Below are 27,552 nucleotides of genomic sequence, written 5' to 3'. Positions count from 1 at the left end.
AATCCGTTGCCAATTGAATGGAAACCTAGCTCAATTTGTATCCTACATTTTGCATCATTCCATTCCACTCCGTTTAGCTTTCTTTCCTGTTCCTGAGGGTCGCTAGCAATAGTGGATCATATTAGACTGATGTTGTGGATATTTGGGACATGTAGCCTATTTGAATCATTATGGAAATCTGACCACACGTAGCAGCTTAAACCTGGAGCCTGGTACACGTTCACGACGACTGGACCGTTGTCATACAGTTCCAAGATAAGTGAGAATTAGGGTAGATTTATAGGACTATTGTTCAACACCTATTGTACACCTTTTTCCACCTTCCAATATGTCATGGATTGAACTTGAATATGGCAACTTTCAGGATGAATCAAACCACTATATTTTTGATTCATCAATATAGGCCTTTTTTTGTACATACTTTCTTAACCCTAACATTTGCCTAAATAATCTACGAGATCAAAGTATTTTTAAATCTACCGGTTGGTGCTGAAACAGAGATGAATATACATATATTTAGATGGCTTTCTTTCATTGATCCCTATATTCTGAACCCATTCTCTCAATGTATTTTAGTCAGTCTATCAACAAAATTCAAAGTAAAGGTACACCGTATTTAAAGGGATGGCTTAATAAGATAAATGTACTGAAAACCCTATCGAATGAAAACGCCACGAGAAAATCTGTTGGCCAGCAAGTCGGGGGGTGTTCAGCGGTTGAATTAAATGTGTTCAGTGTGTGAAAGGTAGCCACATCTGTAGAACGCATTACGCGACTGCATTAGGTGTCTGAATACCAACTACTGAGAAGTGTGTAGGAAAGGCGTGCGTATGAAGGTGTACATTTCCTAAGTCTAAATCGGCCCCTTACAGCTAACAGTAATATCAAACCGCTTTAAATACTGCTCAGGCAGCCGACCTTTCCATAGTAGTTGTAGGCCACTTATTGTGTTGATTTGGAATGAAGACCCTCCCGGTGATGCCATGTAGACTAGGGAAGGTAGAACAAACTGGGTTTCAGACATACAGTATTTGTGCTGAGGAGTCTGCGCCTCTTCTTTCAAATACTTGGAGTGTTTGCTCTAGCTTACCTGAAGTGCAATATGGGTGGGGTTTGCAGTTTTGGGACTATTCTATTGGTCCATTAAGCCAGGCATACTCAATCAAGCACATATTAACTATTTGAAAGGATATCATATCGTATTTGAACCCAGGTCTGGTTAGACCGGAGCAAGAGCCACCGCCTTAGCAAACACGGGCCTCCTCCTGTCTCGCCCGCAGAGCTCGCACTCAGGATTTATTTAAGGTTAATTTGGTCTGTGATGGTTTCTGATAAAGTCCGGTCAAACTTTTTTCTGACTCAACTGTTTGCTGACAAACCAATTGTTTTCTGGTGGTTAAAATCCTCACAGACCTGAGTAGTACAATATACTTAAGCAATAAGGCACGAGGGGGTGTGGTATATGGCCAATATACCACGGCTATGGGCTGTTCTTCAGCACGACGTAACGCGGAGTGCCTGGATACAGCCCTTAGTCATGGTTTATTGGCCATATACCACAAACCCCTAAAATGGCTTATTGCTATTATAAACTGGTTACCAACGTAATAAGAGCAGTAAAAAGAAATGTTTTGTCATACCCGTGGTATACAGTCTGATATACCACGGCTGTCAGCCAATCAGCATTCAGCGCTCGAACCACCCAATTTATAATACAAAGCCAGCTCCAAAAGTATTGGGACCAATGTTCCCTCTAAGATGCGTGTGTGCGCAGTAGCCCCGAGACTGCCGTGTAGAAGAAATACAGTATCAGCCCACTGCGAGAAGCACGAGATTGAACTTCACTCAACATTCTAGAGTTTTCCCTGTTAGTTAACACTATCAATGTTTCCTTTTTAGTGTGGCATTTGTGATCGAATCAACACAATATTAGCCACTTTCAATGCAACATACCGAAACAAAATGAACTATGCAAGACTTAGTATGCAAAACTAGCTACGCAAGAGATTTCGTTGTAGGCAGCACGCATCGGAGTAGGATTCTATTGCATTTACACACAACTCAGCCCATACTCTACACAGACCGGTGCAGCATAACCAATCAGAGCTGCACTAGGCTTATATGCAAATGGCCCATTGCCATATATGGATCTGCGCCATTTACTTTGAACTAGACTGTGATGGTAGGCCTACATTATGATCAATAGCCACAGTAGCTTGCTTGGCCACTGTCTAAAACTGTAACTTAAAGTGGGTACAGCCTCAGTGTTCACAGTAAACGCGCGCTGGAAGTTGCACAGAATTTTCACAACGTTCAAGTTTGCGCTCAGCAGACCTGAAATTTGCTCACAGCCGCATTTTCTTTGAGGGAACATTGATTAGGACAGTGACACATTTGTTGCTGTTTTGGCCCTGTACTCCAGCACTGGATTTGAAATGATGCATGACTATGAGGTTAAAGTGCAGACTGTCAGCACTCTTTGTACATAGACCCTCCATTTTAGGGAACCAAAAGTATTGGTAAAAATGTACTTATGTGTATTAAAGTAGTAAAAGTTTCATATTTGGTTCCATATTCCTAGCACACAATGACTACATTAAGCTTGTGACTGGATGCATTAGCTTTTTTGTGTGTGTGTGTTCCAGATTATTTTGTGCCCAATAGAAACTAATGGTAAATAATGGTATTGTGTCATTTTGGAGTCACTGTTATTGTAAATAAGAATATAATATGTTTCTAGACACTTCTACATTCATGTGGATGCTATCATGATTACGGATAATCCTGAATGAATGGTGAATAATGATGAGTGAGAAAGTTAGACGCACAAATATCATACCCCCAAGACAACCTCTCACCATTACAATAACAGGGGAGGCTAGCATTTTTTCTTGGAGGGGGGTATGATAATTATGCATCAGAGCAGGTTAGTTCTGAAGGATTCGTTGTCATAGACATTAACCTGGCTAAAAGTTGAGCCACTTTCGTGGTACCGGTTAACCCAAGTTGAACTCAGAGTTGACCAAAGTTAACTAACTCCTCAACCCTGATTCGTAGATTAGGGCTCTGATCTGTTCCGTGTGTTGATGGCATGACCAAACCGAGAATTGAAAACACATAAAGATCCATTAATGCGCCACAGTAAAAGCAGCTATAGGTTAATATGTGGTGAAGAGGTCTGTATCTTTAAACATGATTAAAGTATTATGTGTTGTTGAGACTGTGAAATGGAACACCCCCACTAATAACTTTAATGATAAAGCCGGCTCCTACAGGGGTATTTTTTAATAGTAAGTGTCCGGATGAGGTTACTGGTCGTATTTTGCATTTGCAACCACAACCTGTTGTGGTGTTATAGTACTGTATGTTTGACCTTGTTCTTGGGTTGTGTCTGTTTGTCTATGCATGAATCTAGGACAATTAGCTAGTTAACTAACTAGAATTATAATCATGTAGAATTATTGTTCCCATAAATGTTAGGGACATAATTGATATTACATAATCTTGTATCTTAATTTGTTACCACAATTTCAATCCTGTCTTGCAGGCATCCGTATGGGCAGCCTGGGCCTGTTCCTGCAGTGTGCTACCTCTACTGTCTTCTCCCTGCTCATGAGCCGACTGGTCCGCCATTTTGGCTCGCGCCGGGTCTACCTGAGCAGCATGGTGAGCTTCACCATCTCTGCCCTGGTCATCTGTATGTCCAAGAGTGTGGTCCTGGTCACCGTGATGTCGGCTCTGACCGGCTTTGCCTATGCCACGCTGCAGACGCTGCCGTACACCCTCACCTGCCACTACCACAAGGAAATGGAGGTAAGGACAGAAAGGCACACATACCAACAGTACTCTGTGGTCCCTGTACTTCCTGAGCATAGTGTACATATGAAATCATATTTGAACTGTGATACAATTCTGTTGACTCTTTTAGATGCCGTAGGAGTCAACAGCCATGTATCAGGGCTGAGTAAACAGCCATGTATGTTACAATACAAACAAACGCTCACATCCTGGTCATAGTCATATCATTTTTCTCCCTCCCTCCGTACACATACCCAGTCCAGCCCTACACAAACAAACTCCCTTGCACACACTGCCTAACCCTAGACTGTGTATTGAATTTACTTATCTCTCTTTGCATTTCAGGTTTACATGCCAAAAAAGAAAACAAAAAACTTGCTTAAGTACGGGATTGTGATCAAGCAGGACTCGATCACGCATTTGACAGCCGTGTCCGAGGAGGCGGGGCTGGCCCACAAACTTGGGGGCACCAACGGGCATGCCTTCTTCAGCCAAGACGGCTCAGACTACTACCCCCCTCCCCACGGCCAGAATGGGTCGTCCCACAAAGCCACGGGCCCCGAGCAGGATGAGCCAGAGGGCTACGAGAAGCGCGGCGTAGGGTTGGACTTTGCCATCCTGGACAGCACCTTCCTCCTCTCTCAGGTCTTTCCCACTCTCTTCATGGGCATGATCGTTCAGTTCACAAAGTCCGTCACTGCCTATATGGCCTCCTCCGCCATCTTCGGCATCATCGCCATCTATCTGGCCAACCACATCATCTTTGACCAAAAGGACCTCAAGAGCTGAAAGAACAGGAACCAAGAGTGAAGGAATGCACCCCTGGCTGCACTACCACTCCCTGCGCTTGCAACGCTCCAGTGTCTTCGCTGACCGTTGCCATGGCATTACCAATGGATTGCAATGAGGCAGCCCGTTTATACGTTTGTGTGTATGTGTGCGGCAGGAATGAAAGAAAAATGTATACCCATGACAATTGTTCCCTCCAGAATTTACTGCAGCTAGTTACTGTGTCGACAAGAGAGAGACTGTGTCTGTGTATTTAGAGTGTCTCTCACCTTGTTCCTCTCAGACACGTAGATGGCCTCTCAGAAGGGTCATTTCTCCCTCTCCTCAGGTACAGCTAGCTTCACAGCATGATCGGACTCCATCAGCCCTTAGACAACTGGAATACAGATTTATTACCATTTCATTCTCATCTATGTGAGGAGTTTGTCAATGCTATATCTTTAAAACAGTCTGCTGTTAGGGCTGGATTCAATCCGTACTGTGGAAGATCTGTGTTAAAATGTAAAGGTAATTTCCGATTAAGCCGACAGCGTTTACCGTGAATGCAGTCCGTGGGAATGCGGGAACATTGCCTATAATGTGGATCTTCCGCGATACTTCTGCAATACGGATCGAATCCAGCCCTTAGTCCAAGTCAACAGGAGATTATTGCCCACTTCTCATGCAGACTGGCCAAGAGAGAAAAATAACCAATCTGGAGAGCCCATCACCTGCTTGGGAAAGGATCTGGGCTCACATAGCTCCATGCTGCTAATGTAGGGGCATTTCTGTCTGTTTCTTATTCTCAGCCAGGTTGTGCTTGCAGTCACAATGGGTGGATTATGCATTGCTTACCGAAACGTACATGTTATCACACACGTGATAAGTCAAATGAGACCATTGGACTTGTTTGTCAAAAAACTGCGAATAGAAAAATTGGGAATGTTAAGGGTAACTGGCCCCTAGTTTTGGATGTTTTTTTGGTAATAAACAGGTTTACTGTATATATTTTGTATATGAATTCATATATTTATATTCCTATGGGAATTTCTTATGCAACCTGTTTGTGTGAGGTCATCTGTGTAACTGTGGTGTTGTTAGAATGAAGTGGCTCAATGGCATCATTGCATTTTTGTTTGAAGTCTGTCATCTCAGGATAGTCACCTCTTTTCTAGAAATTTCAGACAGTGCCATATTGTGCTATTTATTACATCATTTCTACTGCCATTATCACGTTCAATCTGAAATGACACTAGGAAAGTAAATGAGGTGAATTAACCAATGCTGTAAAAAATTCAGGTACACTTCTTTTTGGAAACTCCATTAATATTCCCATGAGCAAAATACCAAAAAGTCATACTAGCAACACTGCAGCATTACAGTGAACTGGGTTACTGAAAATAGTTTTGGTGTGCAAGATGACAGTTTTTTGTGTTCTGTCATATTTTTTATGCTTTTCTCTGTGGATCGTACATCTCTTTTGAAGGTCAACATGGGTCTGTGAAAAGGTGTGTGTGGTTTTTTTTCTGTTGTTTGTTTTACTATCCTTGTGGGGACCAGAAGTCCTCACACGGATAGTAAAACAAGGAAAATTTGGACAAATAACGACATTTCAACGGTCCCCACAAGGAAAAAGGCTGATTTTTAGAGGTTAGAGTTAGGAGTAAGGGTTAGGTTTAGAGTTAATGTTAAGGTTTAGGGAATCAATTGTTTGGTCCCCACAAGGATAGTAAAACAAACTTGTGTGTGTGAATTTCATAGTGCAGTGGAGAGAGCAGGGCAACATGACATGACTTTGGATGCAGTCTCTCCTGGAGTTCCAGTCACCTAATAGAATACTGCACACAAATAATAGCTATAAGCTACAGACTTTCTGTATCCCATCTGCTGCTGTACACTGTGGCCAGTTTATTAGGTACACCCATTTAGTACTGGGTCGGACACCCCTTTGCCTCTAGAACAGCCTGAATTCTTCGGGGCATGGAAACTTCGCTCAACTGTTACCGTTGACACCAAGCAGGATTGGGCCATGGACTCATGCTGTTTACGCCAAATCCTGACACTACAGGAACTGTGATTCGTCAGACCAGGCTATGTTTCTCCACTCCTCAATTGTTCAGTGTTGGTGATCGCGTGCCCACTGGAGACGCTTCTTCATGTTTTTAGCTGATAGGAGTAGAATCCGGTGTGGTGGTCTGCTGCAATAGCCCATCCGTGACAAGGACTGACAAGTTGTACTGCACCGTTATTTGCTTGTTTGTGACCCGCCTGTTAGCTTGCACCATTCTTGTCATTCTCCTTCGACTGCTCTCATCAACAAGCTGTTTTTGCCCCTGAGACTGCTGCTAACTGGATGTTTTTTGTTTGTCGCACCATTCTGGGGAAACCCTAGACACTGGCCGGCCGTTTCTGAGATACTGGAACCGGCGCGCCTGGCACCGACGATCACACCATGCTCAAAGTCGCTTAGGTCACTCGTTTTGCCAATTCGAACGTTCAATCGAACAGCAACTGAATGCCTCGATGCCTGTCTGCCTGCTTTATATAGCAAGCCACGGCCACGTGACTCACTGTCTGTAGGAGCGAACCATTTTCATGAACAGGGTGGTGTACCTAATACACTGGCCACTGAGTGTATATTTAAATAGTAATCAAAATATATTGTGGCCTTCAGTTATTCTTCAGAATTGGGGTTTTGTTAGTAAAATGCTTGTGTTACAATCAATATGTTATTTTATATGCATTCTGTGTATGATTTGCCTACTCTTTCTGACTTTCAATCAGAAATATGGCTGTATAATAACCAAACATAATGTAATAGCTCATTTATGCAATGATGAGATTGGCTAAATACAGTTGGCCCTATTGGATATATACTCTCAATTTGAGAATGGGGTCAAAATGAACTTGCAATATTTAATTGGCAGTTAGTGAAAGATAATACCACGTCACTCATCGTTGAAAACCAATTACTAAACAGACATGGTAACTTTTTGAAAATAGCAGATGACTTTGAGAAAATTCCCCCTGCACACAGACAAGTAAATACTTATCTGACGTACTGTAGAGCATATGGACATACTGCCAAGCCCCTTGGGAAAATAGCAACATTTTGCAAGTGCCTCTAGAAATGTTATTATTTTTTGGACATAACTATTTATTTATTGTTCTTTTAAAAATCATAAGCACATATTAAAGTATTTAGCATTATTTTTGTTGCATCTGTCAAAAGTGTAAAGGGCAAAAGCTATTTCTGTGAAGAAATGATAAATTATTATTTTTGTATAGATGTGAGACATCTTGCCTTCAGCGCTATAATTTATTTGAATATTCTTCCATCCCACTCGTTCATCGTGGGTTGCTTACACTCAGATAGCTTATTGATCTCAACTGCTGTCAATTTGTCCCTGTAGGATGGCAACGTTATACTACGTATCATTATTTCATTTCACTGTAAGTTGTCAGGAATCCAACTCAACTCACAAAGTTGATGATTTCCTGGTTTACCTTGCAGAATAGTACATTAATATTTAAACACATGGTTATGTTTCGCTTTTAAGTTGTTGGTTTCATCCTGACTATTTCCTCTATGAGTTTTGGTTTTAAAGGAGCAACTTTGCTGGATGTGCATGTCTTCATGATGCCTAATACCTTTGCAGAGTATGGTAAACAACCTTCTGTATCATTATTTATTAGTAAACAGGAAGTAGTCAATACTGTTGCATCAGGATCATTTATAACCACTGTATTGTTTCTCTGTGTTGAGTTTCCCCTATATTTAGTTTTGTTGATATTTGTTAGACATACACTATATATACAAAAGTATGTGGACACCCCTTCAAATTAGTGGATTTGGCTATTTCAGTCAGACTTGTTGCTGACAGATGTTTAAAATCGAGCACACAGCCATTCAATCTCCATAGACAAACATTGGCAGTAGAATGGCCTTACTGAAGAGCTTAGTGACTTTCAATGTGGCACCGTCATAGGATGCCACCTTTCCAACAAGTCAGTTTGTGAAATTTCGGCGCTGCTAGAGGTGCCCCGGTCAACTGTAAGTGCTGTTTTTGTGAAGTGGAAATGTCTAGGAGCAACAACAGCTCAGCTGCGAATTGGTAGTCCACACAAGCTCACAGAAAGTTGCCACCAGGTGCTGAAGATCGTAGCGCATAAAAATCATCTGTCCTCGGTTGCAACACTCACTATCGAGTTCCAAACGGCCTCTGGAAGCAACATCAACACAATAACTGTTCATCGGGAGCTTCATGAAATGGGTTTCCATGGCTGAGCAGCCACACACAAGCCTAAGATCACCATGTGCAATGCGTCCGCTGGAGTGGTGTAAAGCTCACTGCCATTGGACTCTGGAGCAGTGGAAATGCTGAATCACATGCTGAATCACGCTTCACCATCTGGCAGTCCAACGGACGAATCTGGGTTTGGCGTATGCCAGGAGAATGCTACCTGCCCGAATGCATAGTGCCAACTGTAAAGATTGGTGGAGGAGGAATAATGGTCTGGAGCTGTTTTTCATGGTTCGGGCTAGACCCCTTATTTCCAGTTAAGGGAAATCTTAACGCTACAGCATACAATGACATTCTAGACAATTCAGTGCTAACAACTTTGTTGCAACAGTTTGGGGAAGGCCCTTTCCTGTTTCAGCATGGCAATGCCCCTGTGGACAAAGCAAGGCCCATACAGAAATGGTTTGTTGAGATCAGTGTGGAAGAACTTGACTGGCCTGCACAGAGCTTTGACCTCAACTCCATTGAACACCTTTGGGATGAATTGGAACGCCGACAGCGAGCCAGGTCTAATCGCCCAACGTCAGTGCCCGACCTCACTAATGCTCTTGTGGCTGAATGGAAGCAAGTCCCCGCAGCAATGTTCCAACATCTAGTGGAAAGCCTTCCCAGAAGAGTGGAGACTGTTATAGCAGCAAAGGGGGGCCAACTCCATATTAATGCCAATGATTTTGGAATGAGACGTTAGACAATCAGGTGTCCACATACTTTTGGTCATGTAGTGTAAGTAACCACTGAATTTCAATAACTTAGCAACAGTGTTGTGGTGCTTTAATTATGTGTCCAAATGCCCAGTGTTTAGGTTAGTTGGGTCTCAAGATAGCAAGTGCCAAGGGTCACCTTTAAGATGGCTTTGGTTAATTGACAAAAGTGTTTTGTAAATATGCTGGGGTATATAAGACTTAATCAGGGCTCTATTCACATTGGTCCTATTTGCAGAGGACTGTATGATTATGAATCTGCTATTATGTCCTCAGTTTTAATTGATGCTCCAAATGTGTTGTTCTTTGTGTTTTCAGCCTTCATAAAAATCATATAATATTATTTTGATTATAAATCCCTCAGCTTGGGTATTGTGCAGTCACCAAATAGATGTTTTTTAAATACAAAATAAATGTACTGCATTGTAAAATGCTTGTCTGGGATTTTTTATGTCACTGAGAACAACTTTGTAGTCTGTCGAAATGATTTGAACTATGGTCAATGATGGTTGCGCATGAAGCACAGTTAAAACGTTGGAGATAGCGCCATCTATTGGAATCCCAACCAACTGGATGACATTGAGGGGACCGGTGGAAGCGCGCCACTGACGTATAGGCATATGCCCCATGGTGTCATCATTACAAAGATAATATGATATGCATTTATGTTTCAGGGGAAGGAATAGTCTACGAGAGACGTTTCGGGTAACTAAATTACGCACCACTGTGCTCATGAATGCATCTTACTTTAATTGTAAACCTATTCAAGTGTTTTAAGATAAGAATTGGTTGGGAAAGTTCTTGAACCAGCAGCATAGGAAGTGGCCCCCAAGGGTGCCATTGCTCTCCGGTGACAAGTGGACTGTTTTTACACCTTCCTTCTAAATAAGGAAGCATGCTGTCAGACATATGACCACCGACCCAATTTGGGAGCTGCCAAAGTGTCCATCATGTTCCGCAGTTGCTTAACGCCACCCAATGAGATCTCTCCCTTCCTCGGTTTCACGGGCGCTGTGACAGTGTTCCGTTGAACTCTCCACAGACTTGGCACTGCAGTTCAGCGCCTCTTTTCTTGCTTGCTTGCAACTTCACTCTCCCCATCCTCCGCCCTTGTATTATTCGAAGGGGCAGCAGTGAACTCGGCATGATGTAATCTAGAGATGCGATAGCCTGGCAAGGTGAAACAGGGTTTTGGTGAGTGGTGTTCTCCACGGCCTGCGTTGCCCACAGAGAGAGAGAGAGAGGCGCGGGGCTGCAAAACATGGTAATCATCACCGCCACCATCTCAAGCACTGCCACGCGCACTCCCATTTCTACTCCTCTGCATTGGGGCTGTCGTCTCATGCCCAGACCCCTGATCCGCGTTCCAAAAATAATCCTCTGCCAGCATGCCGAAGGAAGAAAAACAAGAAGAGTGGTATTTTTAGGGCCATTCATTTTGACCACGTGCCCCGAAGGTAAACCGGATGGCCATTGCGCAAAGGTTCCTCATCAGTATGTCCTACGAGGCCAGCACGCACTGGACGTTGACTGCGATTGTTCTCTTGGGGTTCATAGTGGGGATTGTGTCATCATATCCTATTCCAAGCAGGACAAATGCAACGTTATTGGAGAAAAGATGGGAGACCCTCTTCTCCCGCTCCATTCTGGGCATCTCGGGGGAGAAATCGGACCTGAACTGGGAGAATGACTATTTGCTAGGTATCAAAAGAGTCCGGAGGCTCTACTGCAACGTGGGTATCGGGTTTCACCTTCAGGTCCTCCCAGACGGCAGGATAAATGGTGTACATAATGAAAACCAGTACAGTGAGTTGCTTCCAAAGATGTAAAGCAATATACATCACATAAAGGGGCCGTCGTCAATAATTATGGATCTAACAGCATCTATAGCCCATTTTGCATGATATGTCATCAGCCGCGAAGGGAGCATTGAATGTCTTCTAGAGCAAAGACACATCTATTAAAAACAGTATCCATCAGTGCTAACTATCTCCTTAATCTCAAACATGACATGAATGTATGGACGTATTTAGACAACAACCTATTTTTACACTGGCTCCTACAGCGGCCCAGAAACTAACAGTCACCGTGTACGTCCAAAAGGGCAATTATTAAGCCTACATGATAGCCTAAACCTATACATTTCTGAGCATATATCGAAAATTGAACGTGGGAATTGATATAGAACAAAGACTCAGCATCCTGCGTAGCAATCTGCAAGGTTACACCCACAGACGCACAGCATATGCTATAACTATTATGAACCATATTTTGTACCTATCTGATCGGATGTATTTTTCCAATATCTAATATCTGGTATTTTGTTCAATTAGGTCTAATAGAGATCTCAACGGTAGAGCGAGGAGTGGTTAGCTTGTATGGGGTAAGGAGTGAGCTGTTTGTCGCAATGAATAGCCGAGGAAGGTTATACGGAACGGTAGGTATGCACAGTTGGCTATTCCATTTATTTTCCTGCAATATTTGTTCATGTTAATGGCTCCGAGAATAGTGGTCTTTGCTATTACGCTATGACTGGTCGGGTTTTTATTTGCATGTCATATTAACTATTGGGTGTGCCTATCTTAACGTGTGCTGTAAATTATGTGCGTATAAATATGATAATGGAATGGTAGGCTATTTGGTATTGTTAACGATATGTTCCCCCAATCTTATTATGCATTCTTTTGAAATGATAAGCAGTAAATGGGCTAAGGGCTTGTTCATGGTCGATTTGCCTTCGGCTATAATGATGAGGTTAACAGACGCATAATTGTGTCACGCGCTGTAATATGGCCCTGCGTGCGAGGGAAAGCCCCCCGATACTCCAGAACCTTTTCATCGGGACCTGGGACTGTATGCAATTAGTCCTTTAAAGATGAATATGAGGCCTATTTATATGTTAGGTTACACTTATAGGCTATGGCTATCACTGATTGAAGTGCATCCTTTGATTATGGACATTGAACCAAGAGTCAGGAATGATGATTTCAAAAGTGATTCCACTTTTCCACTGACGGACATCATCAGTCAGGCTTGTTGGAAGTCCCAGCACATCCCATCTTTTCACAACGTATTATTGCAGAACATTTTCAAACATTTCTATCCAACAAATACTCTGAAAAATATTGTTAGAGAATTGTTTAGACAATTAAACAAACACGATTAGCAATTAACAAAGTGCAAGGTGCGCACAAGAAGGCCCACAGCTCTCCAATTGCGCATGAATGAACAGTCCCCCCCAAAATACACTTACAATTAAAAACCTTTTGACATCAATAATTTCACAAATAACACATTGGTTAATATGCTAATTAATTACCCATATGGGTGAGAAATAAGTGTCACAGCAGTGCTACATGTGCGTAATACTCCAGTTATTGATGTTTAAACGGATGGTTCACATTTGCGTCATCTTATTAATACACAAAAACATGTCAATAGACCCAGGGAGTAAGCAAACCAACATTTATTTTTGTTCAGTAAGCTGCAGTTTAGCATTGTCTTTATCAAGCACAAAGTATGGGAGTGGTAGGGCCTCTGTTAGCATGCTCCCAATAGCACAAATTACTCCAAAACAGCAACATTCACACTGTAATTTCCTTTGAAATTGAATGAATATGATATTTCAAGATGATCTCAGTTGATTTAAAGTTTTGAGTTCCACGTTTCAAAAAATATGTGGCAAATTTAATTTTTGTTATATATCGCCTCAAGGACATACGTTTACGGTTTTATAAACACTTTTATTTCTTATGAATTTTAGATTGAGCAAGAGATGTGCTAGTCTTTAGAGACAAAGGTTTGCAGGTTCTTGGCCTGCTATCAGCCCCATATGTGCTCCAATATATTAGTGCATGGCTCCCCTACTTTACACGTGAACCAATCCCGGATCAGGATGAAATGATTGCATGGCAAGTATTTTTCTGTGCATCTTGTACAACCATATCAAACTGCTAACTGTGAAACTAGACTTGGCCACGCATTTTCTTAGGCTTGTTCTCTTTTGCTATTTTCAGGCAGTCTTCCATGATGAGTGCAAGTTCAGAGAGAGCATGCTGCCAAACAACTACAACGCCTATGAGTCTTCCGTTTACAGAGGCTCCTACATTGCTCTCAGCAAGCATGGCCGTCTGAAGAGAGGCAAAAAGGCCACCACTGCCATGACTGTTACACACTTCCTCCCCCGAATATGAGCAAAACTGGCAATAACTCACTTATTTGCACATGTGGATTGTTTTCCAGGTAACATTATGCTGTATACATGCATACACCAATACAAATGGACTGCAAAAGAAAGAAATACCACTATATATGATGGTATTTATTCAGTCTTTTGTATGTACATTTCGGTAGCTTACTTTGTTTTACAACTTATGGATATGCCATTACTTGCTGCTTATTATTTTAATGAGTATTATATAAGGGGTGGAGAAGCTTCATCTGACCCCTTCACTTTATATGGGTGCTTGCCATAGCTGGTGGAGGCCTTGCCCTGTCAGTGGATGACAGCTCAGCCTCTAGAAGTGAAATGGATACTTTTTATTACCTCAAAGCGCCAAGTCCCGAATGAAAAAAAAGGTGTGCATGAAATTTCTAATGAGAAGAATGCCTGTTTACTTTGAACTTTTGTCGTTATCAATCAAGGACTAGACATTTTCCATCCTCTGTGTCAACATTATACCATTGTATAGTAAGGGTAACTAGAGCACTTGTTTGTTTCCTTGCTTTGTGATGAGATGGTGTGTGCCTTTGATTCCTACTTGCGGGCCCCTTCCCTTGCATGCAAGAAATGCGCCCCTCAGTCAGAAATAGGGATGACACGCAGGTCATCACTAACCTCATACACTCCAGGGGGCTTTAGCCCAATTCCTAGAGGCCCACACGTATCTTCAGTTTATTTTATTTTCAGAATAACATCAATCAAGTAAATGAGGCTCTAATTGAGACTCTGTGTCCGAGTTAATAGCCGTTGATGTGGGAAGCTAGAATTGGAGACCCACCGTCCTAGGGGGCTTGACAATCCTGGCTTTTATGAGGCTAAGTGTATGGTGGCTAGATGGTCAGACCAGATTGAAATGTGTGTCTGTGCCTGGTCTTGGACTAAAGGGAGCCTGCTGTAGAAATCAAACAGTTTGATTCCTTTTGAAACTGATGAGGGTTGAAACCTTAACTTGTGCTGGTTCGATTTCTGTTGTTGCACTTACAGTATCTCCATTTCTGCAGTAAATGTTGAGCTGCAGAAATAGTGCCTGTTTTCACATTCACTCTGGAAATGAGGGTCTGCTACATTCATTTGAAGTAACGTCAATATTACATTGACATTTTTTGAGAGGTGTTGCTTATTTCATGCAACTGAGATTTGCTAACAATATTTCAGGTAGCTAGTGAAATCTGTATTTTACATATAATATCTGTTAGTTAGATCATAAGGATTGTACTCATAGGTACCTGTTTCTCTCTTTTATTGCTTAAACCAGTTTTTAAGTTGTAAGGTCTTGTGTGAAAGAAAAACAGAAGCAATGTCTCAAAGCATTTCCCCAAAGGCTTACAGTAGTGATGTTTGGGCTTTGTGCATTGAAGTCAATGCTTGCTTGCTCTCCTCCTCGAATACTGTACATTTCCATAGTGGAGGGATAAACATATACAGTGATGTACTGACATGCAGAAGAGTACTTATATGGGACTGTGCATGTGGTACCCATTGTTCTTTTAACCTGCTAAGGATGCAGATCATATTGGACAAGCTACTCCCCAAATACCCGAGCAGACCCCCCTTGTCCAGTTGACACTGTAAAACCCTTTGTTCAACAATGGCCATGAGATTCCAGAAGTATCCTTCCTCTCCCATCCGGAGCCATTTTAGTCCAAGGTCAGAGTCATAGACTTCTTTCACTGTGTCTAGGCACGTGATGTTCAGGTTGACCCGGATCTCTTTTCCCCTTTGACCCGCGTTCGCTTTGTTATTCCTTTATTTATTCATGGTTGATATGTAGCTCGAAGAAAACCTTGCATGAATGACATACAGTGATTTTTAGGTGTAAGTGGTTTGATGATTCTGTACCTCTCTTTGACTGGTGGGCAATGAGCATGGACTTATTGGGAATGGAGTTGCATAATCGGATTTAAAGACGGTTTATCTTTGGTTATTACAGTGCTATAGGTATGTTTGGTGCGTCAGAGTAAAATCCATAAGAAATGTTGTCATCTTTTACCTCTTTTACATTTACACCTGTTCAATTCTTATTCCAACACAGCATTCATCGGTAGCCAACTGTAAAATGGATTTGAGCTGGTACTTACCTTCACCCAAGTGCTTGTAGTAGGAAGAGACAGGCTACAAGCTCGATGCAGTGTCTAGTTGAGATGGAACACAGAAAGCATCCATGTGTACACCCATCATACTCTGTATCTGCCACAGCAAAAGAGAAAGCAGAGGTGTTATCAGATCAATTTACCTTGAGTCAGGAATAAGATAGAATTGTCTTGCTGTGCAGTGCTAGCAAAGCACTACTTCCAAGGAAGATGGTATACAAAGAGGATGGCAGACAATGAAAATATGTAACACTAAGGCTGTTTTGGATGTGGGCCGTTATGAAGTTTTGTTTAGTCTTCCAAGTAGAGTTATCTCTACAGGTAGCACCAGATCAAGCCTACCTATATTGTCACAATGTAACTGAAAAATGTCTTGAGAATGATCTATTCAGGATTGTGGAATGAATGAAAACTAGCTTTTCTACTGTTTTGCATGTGTCTTTCTGGGATGACGTAGCAGGATTCATGGTTTCATTTAATCTGGGTGGTGCAGCAACATCTTATTGTATTTATCATTCATATTTTTTTTGCCGGTCCATATGGACAACAGGACACTATCTGGACAACCTTGAGATTTTGTATGAAAAGTGCGATATAAAATAAATCTATTATTATTATTAACAAGCAAATACATGAGCTGAAATAGAGATATTTGGAAGTGTGAGAATTGTGCCTCAGTCAAAATGGTTTCTTATGTCATGAAGAGCACCTAGTTCAGTGTACACCTGTTAGACCTACACACAAGTCGTTGTACTAAATGCATTAACGCTGCTCAAAGAGTGTTAGATACTCAAATGGTGTTCAAGCCTACAGTAACTTACAATGCAATCCATTGTGGGCTCTCCAACTTGTGCAAAGGTGGCGGTAGCGAGTCTGTGTGTGCCCTGTGTGTCGGCAGCCTTAGTTTGTGTTCTCACTCAGTTTTATATTCCTGCACTGAGGGGAGTGTGCATCCTCTAAATCCCCCTCGTCTTTTTTAACATATACCTTACCTTCTGCCTTAGTTCCGATTTATTGAAATGATTGTAAATTAGTTTGAAAAACAGACTTCTCCAATCATTTGTTTCTGAAAAAAAATAAGTTGACGAGTAAGAATACTAATATATAAAAAATGGTTGACCTTTTATTTTTGTACGTATGTGCTGTGCACAACAGTCAACTGTATTCCTGCAATAATAATAAAACATGTTTTATATGGGTTGTTGTTATGCCTATGGTTCATGTCAATTGTGAACTGGATTTAGCATATCTCCTATATATTGATTTTGTCAAGGCCACCCTGAGTATTTTAAATTGAGAAGTATATTATACTCTATTCAAAAATAAAATAAGCCAGCGAGTGTTTCTTTGTGGCAATTGATATGTAAACTGAACTCTTTCAAGGATTATACTGCAATTTTTAGCACACTCATATTACCTTGATGTGTGTGTGCAGCTGGGGCTCCCCCCTCTGGCAAAAATAAATATAGCCACGTTTTGGGAAGAATATGGTTCCATTTGGTCCCCTACACTCCAGATGTGTTTAGGGATAGGAGGATAAACCAGGGGACAAAAACTGGACAGAAGTGTGTGAGTGAGTGAGTGAGTGAGTGAGTGAGTGAGAGATTGAACCTGTCCAGTACTTTAAAAAGAAGAGGAGAGGCTAGGGGGCAAAAACAAAAGAGAGCCCAGACCCTCAGGTAGGCAACCTCTACTTGCAGGTAAAATGCAAATAAACTGTACCAACCAATAGAAATGCAGACCACTGTAAAGGCGATTGCTCAAGCAGAGAGCAGGAATGGCACATGGGCCAATTACCTTTGAGGTGAGGGTTGTGAAGTTCCCTACTAATGTAAGATTAAAACGATTCCATACATCATTTCCCGCACATATAAACTACATCATTCTGTTGACCCTGAGAGTTTTTAACACGTTTTTTAGGTAAAAGCGAGCATACGGTACTGTTAGCCGTGTTATATAATGAGTTTTTGAAACTCAAACTAACATCCGGTCAGACAAAAAAACATCGACAGGATTGGGCCAGTCACAGAGCTGTCAATCTTCAAATATAACTGTGGTCAACACTGCAGCTAGAGCACATCGCGGATTACGTTGTGAACCCACACATTTCCCCAACATGCACCCGGCTTTCTACGCGATCTGGCTGGCCGCTCTACACCAATCAATGCCGGTAAATTGTTTCCCTGTGCATTTAGACCCATCGCAGCCGCGCAAAACAATTAAAGGAACGAGCAAGCGCTCAGCGTCTGTCGATTTAGGAGATTATTTATTGAAGGTGAATTTGAATGGACATGTAAATAAACCCATCTCCATAAACTCTCTGGGTAAGTTTAGTTTTCTGTAATAAACTATTTTCACACTATGCTTTATTTTAAAGTTATCTATTTGTGAAATGTAAGTTTTCATTCAAGTTTTTATTTTACACACAAACTAAAAGCGGGTGTTCCATTTACACTGCCATTTATAAATGAGGACATGTTCTTTTTCTGGAGTTGGACAGCTGTGTAGGCATTGCTTAGGACATCTGAGCTGAAGTTTAATATTCAAGAATTTACAGAACCTGTCCCATTTCAGATTTCTAAATATGTCCATAATTTTTCTTAAGAGTTTTTTGTACTTATCTAATGAATGTATTTTACAGGTGCTTCCGTTTCTCAGTAGTTTGTCATTCTGTTTGCAGCGTTTGTATCAGGAGTTATCAAAATTGCTGTTGACATTCCACAGCGTTATGCAGGCTTTTCTGTTCAAGCCCAGTGTTACTCAGCGGTTCATCAAGACCATGAATAGTAGAATCAGGTGTAATATGGAGTTTTCCCGCCTTTGCTGCTATAACAGCCTCCATTCTTCTGGGAAGGCTTTCCACTAGATGTTGGAACATTGCTGCGAGGACTTAATTCCATTCAGCACAGCTGGCTCGCAGTCGGTGTTCCAATTCATCCCAAAGATGTTCGATGGGGTTGAGATGAGGGCTTTGTGCAGGCCAGTCAAGTTTTTCCACACCGATCTCAACAAACCATTTCTGTATGGACCTCACTTTGTGTATGGGGGCCTTGTCCAAACTGTTGCCACAAAGTTGGAAGCACAGAATCGTCTAGAATGTCATTGTATGCTGTAGCGTTAAGATGTCTCTACACTGGAACTAAGAGGCCTACCCCGAACAATGAAAAACAGCCCCAGACCATTATTCCTCCTCCACCAAACTTTACAGTTGGCACTATGCATTGGGGCAGGTAGTGTTCTCCTGGCATCCACCAAACCCAGATTCGTCCGTCAGACTGCCAGATGGTGAAGCGGGATTCATCACTCCAGAGAACGCGTTTCCACTGCTCCAGAGTCCAATGGCGGCGAGCTTTACACCACTCCAGCCAATGCTTGGCATTATGCATGGTGATCTTAGGCTTGTGTGCGTGCGGCTGCTCGGCCGTGGAAACCCATTTCATGAGGCTCCCAACGAACAGTTTTTTGGGGGGTATTTTATTAGGATCTCCATTAGCTGTTGCAAAAGCAGCAGCTACTCTTCCTGGGGTCCACACAAAACATGAAACATAATACAGAATGACATAATACAGAACATCAATAGACAAGAACGGCTCAAGGACAGAACTACATAAGTATTTTTTAAAGCTACACATAGCCTACACATCAATGCATACACACAAACTATCTAGGTCAAATATGGGAGAGGCGTTGTGCCGTGAGGAGTTGCTTTATCTGTTTTTTGAAACCAGGTTTGCTGTTTATTTGAGCAATATGAGATCAAATCAAATTTATTTATATAGCCCTTCTTACATCAGCTGATATCTCAAAGTGCTGTACAGAAACCCAGCCTAATACCCCAAACAGCAAGCAATGCAGGTATAGAAGCACAGTGGCTAGGAAAAACTCCCTAGAAAGGCCAAAACCTAGGAAGAAACCTAGAGAGGAACCAGGCTATGAGGGGTGGCCAGTCCTCTTCTGGCTGTGCCGGGTGATTATAACAGAACATGGCCAAGATGTTCAAATGTTCATAAATGACCAGCATGGTCAAATAATAATAATCACAGTAGTTGTCGAGGGTGCAGCAAGTCAGCACCTCAGTAGTAAATGTCAGTTGGCTTTTCATAGCCGATCATTAAGAGTATCTCTACCGCTCCTGCTGTCTCTAAAGAGTTGAAAACAGCAGGTCTGGGACAGGTAGCACGTCCGGTGAACAGGTCAGGGATGGAAGGAAGTTCCATGCGATAAGGGCTCTATATAATACTGTACGCTTTCTTGAAATTGTTCTGGATTTGGGGACTGTGAAAAGACCCCTGGTGGCATGTCTGGTGGGATAAGTGTGTGTGTAAGTTGAATATGCAAACAATTTGGGATTTTCAACACATTAATGTTTCTTATAAAAATAAGTGATGTGCTGATTTTGCTTCCAGAGTCAGTTTGGAACTCGGTAGTGAGTGACGCAACCTTCAGCATTCGGCAGTCCCATTCTTTGAGCTTATATGGCCTACTACTTCGCGGCTAACACGTTGCTGCTCCTAGACGTTTCCAATTCACATTAACAGCACTTACAGTTAACTGGGGCAAATGTGAACTATTGTTGCATCACCATCTTTATCGCAAAAAAGAAATACAAGTACAAACCTAACTTTAAGCTACACATGATTTTAACAGAAGTAATGAACTGTATATTGATCAGCACAGCAAATGATAAAACAGGACCATGTTTGAAACACAAGTGGTTCTGAGCTTAATTCAATATTACACAGGTGAGCTAATAGTATCAGGAATGCAGACAGGCTCTATCTATCTGAGCTACTGTGTCTAACACACCGCCACCTGTTGTTATGTTGGGCACCTACTGACCAGAAAAGGATGTTATTATGATAAAAAAATGTAAACCTTTATTTTAGCAATACATGTCATTTAAGGAAATACAGGCATGTCCCACATTACTACAAGACAAAACCGCTTAATCAAGCCTGATGGTCTTGTACATAGCAAAGTTAGCTTTCATTTAGCTTGAAAAAGTAGCATAATGGGATAATGTCTTACTGTGGTGTGTGAATAATCCAATGCTTTATCTTGTACGCGGTACAAATCACATTACTGTGGAAGCACCTCCTCTAAGAGCCTGAATTAGGCTGTTTGAGAAGGTTTGAATCCTAAGCAGCCTGCCTACACATAGTTTGAAGTACAACACCAACATAGCTACTGTAGTAGGTCAAAGCTGTGTGCTGGAAAACCTTGGTAGAGCATGGGTGGAATAGGCGTTGTGGTGTTCATGTGAATTTCCTTTATTTTTTGGCTTCAGACCAATGCCTAGTCTCACTTACGTTTTTTGTTGTGTTTTTAATAGATGATTTTGACATGCATTGATTGCCCCAAACATACTCACTTGAAATGTTACTACTTAATTAAAAATGTTCTCTCTAACCAAGTGGATTATTTATCTTTTGGCTCCCCTACTGGTTTATATATGTAAACAAGTTTATAGATCTAATTTCATTAGATTATTTATATATACAGTGCATTCGGAAAGTATTCAGATCTCTTGACTTTTCCCACATTTTGTTACGTTACAGCCTTATTCCAAAACTGATGAGGAAAAAAATGTATTTAATCAATCTACACACCAATAATGACGAAGTGAAAACAGGTTTTCAGAAATTTTTGCAAATGTATAAAAAAAACAGAAATATCTTATTTACATAGGTATTCAGCTATGACACTCGAAATTGAGCTCAGGTGCATCCTGTTTCCATTGATCATCCTTGACATGTTTCTACAACTTGATTGGAGTACACCTGTGGTAAATTAAATTGATTGGACATGATTTTGAAAGGCACGCACCTGTCTATGTAGAGTCTCACAGTTGACAGTGCATGTCAGAGAAAAAACCAAGCCATGAGGTCGAAGGAATTGTCCGTAGAGCTCCGAGACAGGATTGTGTCGAGGCACAGGTCTGGGGAGGGTACCAAAACATTTCTGCAGCATTGATGGTCCCCAAGAACACAGTGGCCTCCATCATTCTTAAATGGAATAAGTTTGGAACCAACAAGACTCTTCTTAGAGCTGTCCGACCGGCTAAACTGAGCAATCGGGGGAGAAGGGCCTTGGTCAGGGAGGTGACCAAGAACCCGATGGTCACTCTGACAGAGCTCCAGAGTTCCTCTGTGGAGATGGGAGAACGTTCCAGAAGGACAGCCATCTCTGCAGCACTTTATGGTAGAGTGGCCAGATGGAAGCCACCCCTCAGTAAAAGGCACATGACAGCCTGCTTGGAGTTTGCCAAAAGGCCCCTAAAGGTCTCTCAGACTATGATTCTCTGGTCTGAAGAAACCAAGATTGAACTCTTTGGCCTGAATGCCAAGCGTCATGTCTGGAGGAAACCTGGCACTATCCCCACGGTGAAGCATGGTGGTGGCAGCATCATGCTGTGGGGATGTTTTTAAGGGACTGGGAGACTAGTCGGGATCGAGGGAAAGATGAACGGAACAAAGTACAGAGACGAAACCCTGCTCCAGAGCACTCAGGACCTCCGACTTGGGCGACGGTTCACCTTCCAACAGGACAATGAACCTAAGCACACAACCAAGACAATGCAGGAGTGGTTTCAGGACAAGTCGCTGAATGGCCCAGCCAGAAACCAATATTTTTTAATGTTTCTAAATAGGACATTCACCAGGCTGGATAGGCTGCGCTTCAGCTCTCAAAATCCATTCCAATATCAACTGCGCTATCGTTAACTAGCTTATGTGGGGCTTAACTTCCCATTAGCGCTGCATGAAATTGTCAGTTTTGCACTTGTTTTTAAGGACACACCTCGACTATTACCACCCCTCCCACTCAGCACAAGCGAGCTGTTGTTAGACAGGCAGGCGTTAAGGTTGGAAAATGCCAGTGCGCCAGTTTTTTTACATGAAGAAATTGCAAAAACAAATGCATTTGACACTTAATGCCAGCTGTAAATAGAGCCCAAGTGTCCTGACCATGTCCAAATTTAACTAATTCAACAAAGTGCCTTATTTTGTAGAATTGTTAAATCATTCGCCTAAAGGAATAAATTGTCTGTCTCCATACTTAGTGTGAATTTTATTTATTTTTTTCCAGTAGTTGTCCTCCCAATAAGAACAGAAACAAGTGACGGTGTGCCAATATTGGACTTTAAAAGTAAACACTTCTTATGTGTGGACATCGAGGGAAAGTTGTTCAGTTCTGTAAGTATTGCATGGCAAGGTCATCCATGGATGGCCACCCTGGGAACAGTCAAATCTGCTCTCCCAAATCACTATTCACATTCATTGTACCATATGATTTTGTGGATTAAATATAACCTATTATTGTAAAATTCAAGTTGTGTTTCTGTTGTCACTCCCCACCAGATGATGAACAGCAGGAAAGAGTGCCTTTTCCAGCACCTGCAGATGGAGAACCATGTTGACCTGTTCTATTCATCTAGCAATGGACTGTTGCTCCACCTGGAAGGGGCTAAGATCCATGTTAAAAGGCATGACTTGTTAAAGAGACACCTGGTTTACAGAAAGAAGAGGAGCCAACAGGTCAACGCAGCGAACCCAGAAGCAGAGCCCATCATGTCTGATCAGGATATGCAACAGGACCAAGAACGAGCTGGTGCCGTTTCCAAGGAGACCATCACTTCTTGTGACGACCCTTTGCGGGTGTTGCATTCCAATAGCCCAGGCAGTCCTATCAAAACGGCTGTGGAAAAGACAGCGAAAGAGTGAAGTACTGACCAAGAACTTGACTAGGAAGGTCAGAGAAATGGGCTTTGAGTTTGACGCAACCTTTTGCGAGATAACATTAAGGAAAGATATCTCCATGCACCAGTGCCTCAGTCCTTGTGAGTTTGTGATTTGGCATTGTCTGGATGGAGTGGTCACAAGACAATTTGAGTAAGAGCATGTTAGATTGAAACAAGGAGGTGAATTACATCTGTGCCCATCACTAGAAAGAGTCTTACAGTATATGTTGAGGTAGTTCTTCCTAAAGTCAGGAATGAGTTGATGAGGATCGGTGGATGAGACTATGTGTATAGCACAGTGAGATACCAACCTTTTGGTTAAGCAAGGGCATGATGAACTTTTAAATATTTACATTGCGAAAGGCAGGGCACGGTGGGAGTACGTTGAATGTTTCAAACAGTTGGGTTTTCTCTGAGTTAGGGATGAAAGTCCGATTTTAAATCATGATGATTCAGGCTGATCCTGAAAATGTGCAGGCTCATTTTAAACCAGGCACTTCTTGTTTTTATTACGGCCTATAAACAATTCAGGCAGGTCACCCATCATTTCCTTATCTACATTCCAAAGTATCTTATTTTAATTCATACAGAAATACATGTTTGAGTAGCAGTTCATGGGGAGCTGGCCAGTTTGGCAACATTCAAGGTAATTCTTCTCTTTAATGGTATGACAGGGTTGAAAGAGTGTCGATGTCCTTTCACCCCTTTTACAAAGTTAAATTTTAAACTGGTTTGGCATTGAGCCTGATGTTGCAATATTTTAGTTGCATTAGATTTTCCTATGTCAAAATGGACCAAAATTGCTGTTTTAATTATTGTAATTATTATTTTATACAAGATTGCATTGTAACTTCTATTAATTGCAGGCCATTTTTCAATAGATATGTTATGAAATTACTATATTTCGTCAATATAAAGGTTGTGGATGTTAACTATGTTTAAATATGGTAAATATACTGTACATGTATCAAGGTTGTTTGACTGTCATTATACAGTACAGACATGTGGCTGAATGATGTTACTTCAACACCCACAACAAATTGTAGCTGGTGCTGGACACCATTAGGAAAAAGCAATGAGCCATAACAATATAATGTTTATTTATTCAAATGTATTCACATATTGTTATTTATAATGCTTGTTTTGTATGGATGCTTATTGTCTTATCATAAAATGTATAGATTGAAACATTTCTAAAATATAACAGATTCTGACAATGTAATCATTACTGTACATATCATTTGAAATAATGTTCATTTTATTAGGTTAATACCCTTAAATGTTTGTTAAATATATCAATCGAGTTTATTTTCTTCAGCATTTTAGAATAAAAACATTACGTCCTTTTCACACTCTAGGTTCAGGAATACACCTTGTTCACACTGTTTTCAATGCAGCTCTTGGTAACACTTTACTTTAGTAGCCTGCTTTTAGATAGGCAGCCCAATTCTGTTGTGTTTTTCACTAATTGGCTCTGAAAAAGATCTGATGTGATTAGTCAAAAAGATCTGATGTGATTAGTTACTTTTTAAATGTAGCCTTTATTTAACTAGGCAAGTCAGTTAAGAACAAATTATTATTTACAATGATGGCCTACATAAAATATCAGAATTGGGCTGCCTGTGTGAACGCAGCTGTAGTAATGCTGTAATTCAAATCAAATTTGATTTGTCACATGCTTTGTAAACAAGTGTAGACGTCTTGCTCCCAGACAAACGAAACACCTTCTTTGCCTGCTTTGAGGATAATACAGTGTATACATCTGGCCCTTCTTTGGACACTGTGTTAACTAACCTCCAAACAAGCTTCAATGCCATACAACACTCCTTCTGTGGCCTCCAACTGCTCTTAAACGCTAGCAAAACCAAATGCATGCTTTTCAACCATTCGCTGCCCGCACCCGCCCGCCCGACTAGCATCACCACCTTGGACGGTTCTGACCTAGAATACGTGGACAACTACAAATACCTAGGTGTCTGGCTAGACTGTAAACTCTCCTTCCAGACTCATATCAAACATCTCCAATCCAAAATCAAATCTAGAATCGGCTTTCTATTTCGCAACAAAGCCTCCTTCACTCACGCCGCCAAACTTACCGTAGTAAAACTGACTATCCTACCGATCCACGACTTCGGCGATGTCATCTACAAAATAGCTTCCAATACTCTACTCAGCAAATTGGATGCAGTCTATCACAGTGCCAACCGTTTTGTTACCAAAGCGCCTTATACCACCCACCACTGCAACCTGTATGCTCTAGTCGGCTGGCCCTCGCTACATATTCGTCGCCAGACCCACTGACTCCAGGTCATCTACAAGTCTATGCTAGGCAAAGCTCCGCCTTATCTCAGCTCACTGGTCACGATAACAACACCCACCCGTAGCACGCGCTCCAGCAGGTATATCTCACTGGTCATCCCCAAAGCCAACACCTCCTTTGGCCGCATTTCCTTCCAGTTCTCTTCTGCCAGTGACTGGAACGAATTGCAAAAATCGCTGAAGCTGGAGACTTACATTTCCCTCACTAACTTTAAACATCAGCTATCTGAGCAGCTAACCGATCGCTGCAGCTGTACATAGTCCATCTGTAAATAGCCCACCCAATCTACCTACCTCATCCCCATATTGTTTTTATTTACTTTGCTGCTCTTTTGCACACCAGTATCGCTACTTACACACCATCATCTGCTCATCATCATCTGCTCACCTAGCACTCCAGTGTTAATCTGCTAAATTGTAATTACTTTGCTACTATGGCCTATTTATTGCCATACCTCATGCCATTTGCACACACTGTATATAGACTTTATTTTTTTCTATTGTGTTATTGACTGTACACTTGTTGACGTAGTGTCCCCATGAGTGACAGAACACTAAGCCAATCACGGCGCAACTAGAGAACATTACAAACTCCTACGCGCCGTATTTTCTGCTGACTGCCCCACCACCACAGAAAGCACTGAGTTAGGCTGAAACACATGCATTTTGGAGCTGCCTTACTCAAGAAAGTAAAAAAGAGACCATGTTTGTATGTGGCTTTATTAACTCAATTATGAGTTTTGTTTACATTGTTTGCAAACTGATGTGACACGTATTAATGCCAAAACAACATGCACAATTATTATTTTTATATTATATATAATATTAGATATCTGTATATATTTTTTGCCCTGAATGACACGTCGCAACTGATTATAGGTGTAATTAATGTTACCCATGATTCATTCATTGACATTGGAACAATAGGAGGTAAATTGATTATGATAAACTAGTGGTAGTGGTCAATAAACTTGGATTCTAAGAGGTAAATCTGTGGTCAATCACGCATAACCTTTCAAAAGCATGAAGTTCTATTTTTCAGTCTGATGACAAAAACATATAGAACGTGATGTCAGTAGTTTCAAAAAGGAGATGTGCTGTACAGTCCGATGAGATATATAAATAAACAAATTAACCCAGCCAAAAGTTGATGTAATACAAATAGGCATTGTCCCTGGATAAACAAGTCTGGAACTTCCGTTCTTTCCTAAAGCGTGTTCTTTACTTATCAGCGATTTATTTGAACGTTTGTGCAATAAGCCACATTTCTACATTTCATTCGCCAAATAAACAACCAGTAAAATATCTGTAGAAAATTACACCATTAATTGTCACAATCGGAAATTGATGGAGATAACCTCAAAGGTAAGAAAAAGGTCAACTCAAACACTTATCAAGTATGAGCATATTGTTGCCTATTTAAGTGTCTCTTGTCTACAATAGTGGTAATTCACAACAATTTAAAAAAAGTAAAAAATGTCCAGTCAACAACAGTAGTTTCACTTAGTGTCCCTCCACATTTTTAACCATCACACAGGAGGATATATACTGAACAAAAAATATAAACGCAACATGCAACAATTTCTAAGATTTTAGTGAGTTACAGTTCATA

The 27,552-nt window shown here is 41.3% G+C and overlaps 3 protein-coding genes across 4 annotated transcripts in view; all 3 read left to right on the top strand.

Annotated features, from left to right (window-relative positions):
- Positions 1–10,002, top strand: part of slc45a3 (solute carrier family 45 member 3) — a 52,862-nt gene extending 42,860 nt beyond the window's left edge. The window contains exons 5-6 of the mRNA XM_055939709.1: positions 3,548–3,813; positions 4,144–10,002. Of these exons, the coding sequence (XP_055795684.1) occupies positions 3,548–3,813; positions 4,144–4,587 (710 nt within the window). The 3' untranslated portion in view covers positions 4,588–10,002. The remainder of the gene's footprint in view (positions 1–3,547; positions 3,814–4,143) is intronic.
- A 522-nt stretch (positions 10,003–10,524) lies between these two features.
- On the top strand, positions 10,525–17,081 carry LOC129866804 (fibroblast growth factor 6-like). Its single transcript, XM_055939713.1, has 3 exons — positions 10,525–11,377; positions 11,905–12,008; positions 13,588–17,081. The coding sequence occupies exons 1-3, from the start codon at positions 11,038–11,040 to the stop codon at positions 13,762–13,764; spliced, it is 621 nt and encodes a 206-aa protein (XP_055795688.1). The 5' UTR covers positions 10,525–11,037; the 3' UTR covers positions 13,765–17,081.
- A 659-nt stretch (positions 17,082–17,740) lies between these two features.
- Positions 17,741–24,973, top strand: LOC129866803 (fibroblast growth factor 23-like). Of its 2 annotated transcripts, none has more exons than XM_055939712.1 (3): positions 17,741–18,207; positions 22,973–23,076; positions 23,242–24,973. In XM_055939712.1, the coding sequence occupies exons 1-3, from the start codon at positions 18,000–18,002 to the stop codon at positions 23,602–23,604; spliced, it is 675 nt and encodes a 224-aa protein (XP_055795687.1). In that variant the 5' UTR covers positions 17,741–17,999; the 3' UTR covers positions 23,605–24,973. The 2 variants fall into 2 exon arrangements, with proteins under 2 accessions (XP_055795687.1, XP_055795686.1); XM_055939711.1 differs by having other exon boundaries at positions 22,970–23,076.
- Positions 24,974–27,552: the final 2,579 nt, after the last annotated feature.

Source organism: Salvelinus fontinalis, chromosome 12 (assembly GCF_029448725.1).
Source record: "Salvelinus fontinalis isolate EN_2023a chromosome 12, ASM2944872v1, whole genome shotgun sequence".
Taxonomy (NCBI): domain Eukaryota; kingdom Metazoa; phylum Chordata; class Actinopteri; order Salmoniformes; family Salmonidae; genus Salvelinus; species Salvelinus fontinalis.
Note: the sequence above shows the minus strand (reverse complement) of the source record. Positions and strands in the feature narration are given on the sequence as shown.